Source organism: Patagioenas fasciata, chromosome 12, assembly GCF_037038585.1.
Source record: "Patagioenas fasciata isolate bPatFas1 chromosome 12, bPatFas1.hap1, whole genome shotgun sequence".
In the NCBI taxonomy this organism is placed as follows: Eukaryota; Metazoa; Chordata; class Aves; order Columbiformes; family Columbidae; genus Patagioenas; species Patagioenas fasciata.
This window is the reverse complement of record NC_092531.1, coordinates 15,998,482-16,006,124: the sequence shown is the minus strand read 5'-3', so window position 1 is coordinate 16,006,124 and position 7,643 is coordinate 15,998,482. Positions and strand designations below refer to the sequence as shown.

At 42.5% G+C, this 7,643-nt stretch overlaps 1 protein-coding gene across 1 annotated transcript; it reads left to right on the top strand.

Moving 5' to 3' along the window:
• The first annotated feature begins 845 nt into the window (after positions 1-845).
• MTFMT (mitochondrial methionyl-tRNA formyltransferase) lies at positions 846-7,016 on the top strand. Its single transcript, XM_065847384.2, has 9 exons — positions 846-1,033; positions 1,934-2,146; positions 2,562-2,684; positions 3,512-3,614; positions 4,159-4,234; positions 4,797-4,888; positions 5,460-5,541; positions 6,155-6,237; positions 6,558-7,016. Exons 1-9 carry the CDS (start codon positions 882-884, stop codon positions 6,756-6,758), a joined length of 1,125 nt encoding a protein of 374 aa, XP_065703456.1. The 5' UTR covers positions 846-881; the 3' UTR covers positions 6,759-7,016.
• Positions 7,017-7,643: the final 627 nt, after the last annotated feature.

Here is a 7,643-nt window from a genome sequence, read left to right as displayed (position 1 = left end):
ACCCACGTCTGAGACAAAAAAGCCCTAATGAGCAAAACAGGCGTGAAAAAGGGAACAAATATGCAAATATTTCACTTTCCTTAGTAGCCCTTCCCTCCTGTATCTGTCCAACATAAATTCTGTCATAATTCACAAGTTTTCACTGGCATATAGGAAATGTTTCCAGATTCGCACATTCCGTGCTTTAGAAATTCCTAGTGTCAAGGGCTGTAGGATTTACTGTGATTCAGATGCACAGGGAACTTGCGTGTGTTATTTGCATTAGATGAGAAGCAACACAAAGAAACCATCTTATTATGGGGGGAAAACAATGTTTTTAGTATGATGATAAAATATCTTTATTCTTATGTTATGGGAGAAGACAGTTAAGTGCTTATGCTGATCCCACAGTTTACAAGAAAACATTCCTTAAGTTATCATCACTGTTAACATCGTACACACAGGCAGACACAGAAATCAGCTTCTCAAAAGCTGCGCTGGAGACAGCAGAAAATCAACGGCTGCGGTGTCAACAGCCCTTTCTGCCCAACATTTTTCTGCCTTATCTTCACACTGAGGCAGAGCAGCCAATTTACGGTCAGGAGGGCCGCGGTGACGGCTCCGCTCGGGCAGCACCGAGGCTGTAGAGAGACAGAAGCCAGGACTGGAGGGTTCGCTGCCGAGACTGCTCGCCTTTCCCTCGGCGTGGTGCCGCCGCCTCAGCCCCTCGAACCCCTACCCGCGGGGCTCCGCGCTGCCCGGAACCCACCCCAGATACCGGCCGGCAGCTCCAAGGTGATGACACCGCCTCAGCCAGGGGGCGCCTGCGCGATACGCCCCGTCCCCCGAGGCGGGCTCCACGCGCCTGGTGGCGTCATCACGCGCGCGCCGGAAGCGCCGTGATGCGGGGCCGGCTGCTGCGCGCCTGGCGTGAGGGGGTGAAGGCGGCGCGCAGGGCGGCGGGGCTCGCGGGGGAGCGACCGCCATGGCGGGTCTTGTTCTTCGGCACCGACCGCTTCGCCGTCACCGCCCTACGGGCCTTGCAGGCCGCCAGGTACAGCCCGCTGGCAGAGGGAACGGGCCGAGGGGGCTGCGGACTGCGGGGAGGGGGCTGGAGGCGGAGCCGTAAGAGGAGGGTGCGGGGGGAGGCACCTGAGAGGGAATGTCAGGGACTGTGGAGGGAGCAGCTGAGGACGGTGAGGGAGGGATGGGGAGTCCTTTTAGCGGCCTTTCAGTGCTAAAAGGGGCCGGTAAGAAAGATGGGGACAAACTATTTAGCAGGACCTGTTGTGATAGGACAAGGGTCGATGATTTTAAACTAAAAGGGGAGATTCAGGCTGTATATGAGGAAGAAATTGTTGCCCCTGAGGGTGATGAGAGCCTGGCCCAGGTTGCCCAGAGAGGTGATGGATGCCCCATCCCTGGAGACATCCCAGGCCGGGCTGGACGGGGCTCTGAGCAACCTGAGCTGGTGAAGATGTCCCTGCTCATGGCAGGGGTGGCACTGGGGGAGCTGGGAAGATCCTTTCAACCCATACCATTCTGTGATTCTGTGGGAGCTGATGATGGGGTTCAGGGGCCATCAGGGAATGAGCTGGGGTCATGGGTGCAGGGACTGTGGTTTGGGCAGAGGTTGGTAGGGAAGTGGGGGGGGAAGTGGCCTTAGGGTAGGACAGGGACCATGGTGTTATGAGTGGGTCGATGGAGAGGGATCACGGGGGGGCAGAGACTGTGGGGCTGGGTGAGAGGGGGTCTTGGATTGAAAGGGGGAAGTTGGGGGTTATGGGGGGTAAGGGGTGGCAGGAGTGGGAGGCTGGGCACAAGCAGATGATGGGAGCTGGAGGGGTAGGTGGTGTGGAAAGACCCAGCAACACAGCGAGGGGTGAAGATGAATCATCCGTTGTCTCTCCCTTGCTGTGCTTGTGCGAGGCCTTCAACGCCTTGTCCACCACAGGGAGCCCAGCGAGGACTTGCTGGTGTCCAGGCTGGAGGTGGTGACGCTGCCCTCCCACCTGCCCGGGGACCTGCCCGTGAGGAGCTGTGCCCGGGAGCTCCAGCTACCTGTTCACGAGTGGCCAGACACAGGACCCGTGGGGCAGTTTGACGTGGGCGTGGTAGCATCGTTTGGACGTCTCCTAAGTGAGGAACTTATTCTGCAGTTCCCATAGTAAGTGAGCTGACAGAACGTCTGTTGCTGCTTTGGTAGCAAAACTGGACTCTGGTTTTGAGTCAGCATCTGTGACTTGTAGCAGACGGGATCAGCCTCTTTCCTGAGTTCATCTGCTTTGCGTGAGCCCCGTTTCTGTTGCTGTGAAGTTCACAGTTCCTTAACACATTGATGTAGATCTATGAATAATTCATTTACCTTTATTTCTCTTCTTCATTTCTTTGTTCACTGAGAAACTGAAAGTTATTTGATGAGAATTTTCCTTTAAACATATATTTAAACCAATAACATTTCAGAACATCTGAAGAGTTAATTCTTAAAGTAGTTGCGATATAATAAATGTTGCATGCGCATTTACATATGGGTTCAGCTTTATGTACTCTTCCTATTCTAACTTTAAAGTATTTGAATTCAGTGGCATCCTGAACATCCATCCCAGCTGTCTCCCACGGTGGCGTGGTCCCGCACCAATAATCCACACGGTGCTTCACGGTGATAAAGTGACTGGGGTAACGATTATGGAAATAAGACCAAAAAGGTAGGTTAGTTGTGCTTCCCAAAACAACTCATTGCTTTTGTTGCCTCTTGAGACTTTAAATCATCACCACTTATGTCATCATTTAAATCATTCTATGTGGTTACTATTTTTTTTAATATGTGAGTGTATTTAGTATTAACATTGGAAATATTTAGAAACTTTCATCTGACCATAGAAGGCTTGCCACAAATACAGCATTTTAGTGAGTGTGTAATTCTCACTCTAGACTCTGGACCTGTTCTCTAATTTTTTGCTTAATTATAAGGAGCAGACAGAGAACAAACATTCACACAGCTAGATGGGTAGACTTGGTATGACATGACAGAAGAGATCTGGTTTTCATATTTGCCTGAAACCTCTGTAAGTGAAACCTGACAGGAAATTGTTGTCTAGGCATGAGAGAGAAATTACATGTTTTAGTTTCAGCACAAACTCTGACTTAAAAGGCTTGTGAAAAGACATTACCATAGTTTTCTTTCTTAGGTGCTTGTCTGATAATAGATCTCAGGAAACTGTGAAACAAATTTCATGTGAATACTTCAGGCTGTTTCTTCTGAGATCTTACACTTCCAAACTGTAAATGGTGCATTTGGATCAGTCTTAGCTTACTGAGGTGGATCTTGCTTGCCAAGATACATCCTGATATTATTTTCCCCATGTTGTCTTGTGAACCAAACATTATTTGATAATGTCTGAAAAATAAACTTTTAGAGAGGGGGAAAAAAGGATATTTAGCAACTGAGTTAACTTATTGAATGGAGACTTTTGAACTGTTTCTTGAGTTATAGCTTCTCCTCCAGTGAGCTGGTGTGTTTTTGGCTTTATAGGTTTGATGTTGGTCCAATTATTAAACAAGAAGAGTTTGCTGTTCCTCCCCGCTGTACCGCAAAGGAGCTGGAAGTGATGTTATCAGAGATGGGTGCAAGCATGGTAAAGCATCACTTCTGATAAGTACCTTGCTTTTAACGTGTGTGAACAGATTTCTTCTTAATCTTGTTCTGAGTTGACAGCAGTTGGGAAGAGGAGAGGGAGCTGGGAGTGTTTGTGAGAGGAAAGCAGAGTGATATGTGATAAGCTGTCAGTGCTGGTCCTGCGTGTTGCCATTCTCTTTCTATTCAGTGAAAAACTCAAGTGCTTTGTATGGAAACAGTGTAGTTTCTTATTTTATTTAAATAAATATCTGTTTTTTCATCTTAATAATTAGCTTTCATCCTTTTCTAGGATTAATGGCAGAGAGGAGATCATCCATAAAAGAATACTTGGGTTTTTAATTGTGATTCAGGAGGAAGGATGCCTTTGGTGTATTTGTATGCATGATACAAATCCTCTGAATGCACTGACCCAGTTTTCTAAAAGTTCACAAGAAAGCTTAACTGATGAAAAATTAAATACTGTATTTCTGTTTTGTATTTACTGTTAATAAATGTTCTCTGCTTAGCTTTGCTAATATTCTGTACAAAATTTCATTTTGCAGCTGATATCAGTTTTGAAAAACTTGCCTGAAAGTTTAAAAAATAAAAAAGAGCAACCAAAAGAAGGAGTAACATTTGGTAGGTACATAGCATACTTAATGCAACTTGTTAGTTTTTTCTTTTATCAGCTGGAAAACTTTCTTCTTATTGTGCTGGGTTATACTTTTTTAGATATCTTTCTCAGTATGAGCTCTTCACTGCCTTCTCTGGCTTCAAATTGTCATGCAGAGGGAAAAATGCTTCAGAGTTCTTCTTTGGATGTACTGTATTAGTCTTTTTTTTTCCTCTAGTTACCCATATAATATCAAAATCACTAGTCATGTCACAGAATCTGAGTTTGTTATTCTTCATGGTTGTAACGCAGACAAAAGTGTTGCAGCTGTGCTTGTAAATACACGTTATCAGTTTGCAGTGCAAAGGGTAAATAAGAGCACAACTGAGAATAAAGTAGAAATGATCCAAACTGAGGTTTTTACAAGATCTTTTCTCCAGTTGTTTTCTAAGCTACCTATGGCCAGATGGTAAACCTGCCATTGGTCAGGATAAAATCAGGTTTAAATAAGATAAAATAATACAGCTATTTGTTTGCAAAAAAATGCAAAACAAAATATGAAGTCTTTTAATTTCTTCCCCCCACCAGCTCCTAAAATCTCTGTAGCTAAGAGTTGTATAAAATGGGAAGAACAAACAGCTGCACAAATAATTCAACTGCATCGTGCAATAGGAAGTATGGTAAGACAGCAGAATATTTTTAAACCCTTTTCTGTCATGTGGCACATCCAAGTTTGGTGTAGATATTTTAACCAATGACTAAAACTCAAGTTTAATTATTTTAGCCTCTAGAACCTAGCATGTGTTTTAAAATCCCAACATAGTTTAGCATTAGCGATGGAATTAGTGTGGAGGAAAATTTCCATGAACTTGATCCCAAGCGCAAAATCAGCTGGATAGTTTTGTATTGTTTCCTTAGTGCTGGGATTTCAACTGGTGCATCTGAGGGGGTTTTAGAATGTTGTAACGACATCTTTGTGTGACAGTCAAGAGTGTAAACAGCTGCAGCAGCTACTTGCTTAACTCATTACCACACATGCTAGTGATTTGCTTGTCAATGAGATGAGGAAGAACAAGGAAAACTAGATATAATAAGAAAATTAATAAAACTGTCTTGTCTGGACAGATACCTATTTTTTTCTCCCCTAGTCTTATTATCACAGGTATCTTGCATGAGGAAAAAAGAACACCCTAGGCATTCACCTGGAAATCTTAAGAATATTCTCAATGTGTCACCTGCTTCTGTTTCCAGTTCCCTTTGCAGACACTCTGGAAGGGCACTGCTGTTAAACTTCTGGATTTTGTGGAAGTGGATAATATCCCTGGTTTTACTGGTATTTGTTTTAAAATTGATTTCTGAAGTTAAATTTTCAAAGATTTATTTGTAGATGATACACAACTGTATTAAACAATAGCTTTAAGTAGTGCGTTCTGAAACTCCAGCAGAACTAAGTCAGTCTTATGTACGCTTAGAGCGCAGTAAGTTTCTGTGTGCCAAGATAAGCATAAATGGGTTTTAAGGACATTCCTGCTTTGTGATTATATTGAGTGAGCAGCAGGTTTAGTCCTGAGAATCCTTAGATTGGAGGATTTCAGTCCTCTCATTAGTTAGGAGATCTTGTCTGGGAGTCACTGAGGAAAACTGTCCCTGTGTACTATCACTTAAGCCATTTTCTGTGATAGTTTGTGAGTCCGAGAGCTTGTGGGCTGAGCAGTGTCCCCAAAGCTTAAAGACTCTTCATGGATCAGGTGGGGAGCAGTGCCAGAGAGCAACTGTTCTGATTCTCCCCTGCCCATTTGGGTATAATAAACCACAAAATGCAATAAAATATTTTTTAGCAAAATAGTGACTCAAGATGATGATTGTGCTTCAAAGAGACATAAGTGTTTCGAACTGTTTTGTACTTGTTGGGATAATTATACAATACAATTTTGCTTTGCTCTTAGATCAAGTATTAAATGATCATGGAGCTGTTCCTGGTTCACTCCTATACCATAAAGTGTCCCAGACGTTGATAGCTCGTTGCAAGGTAGGTTTTTCCCATTTGTTTTGTCTTCATTGCCCTAAAGATGAGGTTTTTAGCATTTGTGTTACATAATTTTTGTCTTAATTATTGATAGTTATTCACTAAACTGCTTTAGATTAGCATCAGTCTTTTTATTTGACACCTTGAAGAACTTCTAATTGCCACTAATTGCTTTTTCCTTGCAAGTGAGAATTTGACTTGTAATGTAAATGTGATTATATTAAATAAAATACATTCTGTAAGCCAGCCCAGTGAGAGCTAAAGATAATTTCAAAACATGGAAGAAGCTTACTGCCATTTTTTGGTTTTGTTTTTCTCTTTAGGAAGGCTGGGTTGGAATCAAAACAGTCGTATTAAAGAAGAAGCTCACAGCAGTTGACTTCTACAACGGATATATGCACTCTTGGTTCCAGCAGAACCCAAGAACAGTTCATCAGGAATGCAGATTTCAGACACTCAAACTTAGCATGGCAAAAAAGACTCTGAAACAGAGGGAAATATTGGCACAGGATATAAAGCAATAGATGTATTTTAAAATGTGGAAGAAGATGGCTGTAAGTTAATAATAATAAATATTTCAGTGCCCATCTGTAATATTCAATTTGGTTAAGGGATTTCCTCTCAAAGTGTTTGATATTACTGTCATATACCTGTCTTCATTTTGAGTTCCTGGTGATACTCATTTCTCTTTCCCCCATCAAGGAAGAGAATCTCTGTGAATGCTGAAGATAGCGAATAAATCCCTCTTCCCACTGTTGAGTAATAAATTTATTTTTATACAATGTTTTTAGTTTCTTTTTGAGGTCTTTCTGGTATAATTTTCTTCAAGCACAAGTTGTGCAGAGTTACAAAGAAGCACAGGACTTCATTATTACCAGATTAAAGTAACTCTGATTTTAGTGTTTGCTGAGACTCTTAGATAGTCTGGTTTGATTTTTCTCATGGACCTTTAACCTACCTTTGTATCCCCACAGTTTAGCCAAGAAGATCTAGAGAATCTTTTCGTGTCTGTGATTGTTTTCTTAGAGTCAACTACACTTAGAACAGAACATCCCTGATCTCACTGGAGTTTAATGCCATATCTTTATATAATCCCATACACAGAGCTGTGGTTATGTGCCTTTGTCGAGGTTGTTTGCTTGGTGGGGTTTTATTCCATCTGATCAATCTGTGCAATCAATGGCAGCTGCTTAATTACTTGTGTCTTCCTGCTTATTTTCCTAGTGTGGTTTCAGTCTACAGGTATCTGCTCCCAATGTGTTGGAATTCAGTTTCAATCAATCTTTGATTCAGAAAGGGAGCAAACAGAATATTCTTAATTAATTCTAATCCAAGATTGTCTCATCCATTTCTTTTAGGACTGTCAGGTGCTTTATTTGGGCCTGTTGACATTGAAAATGCTGTAAATA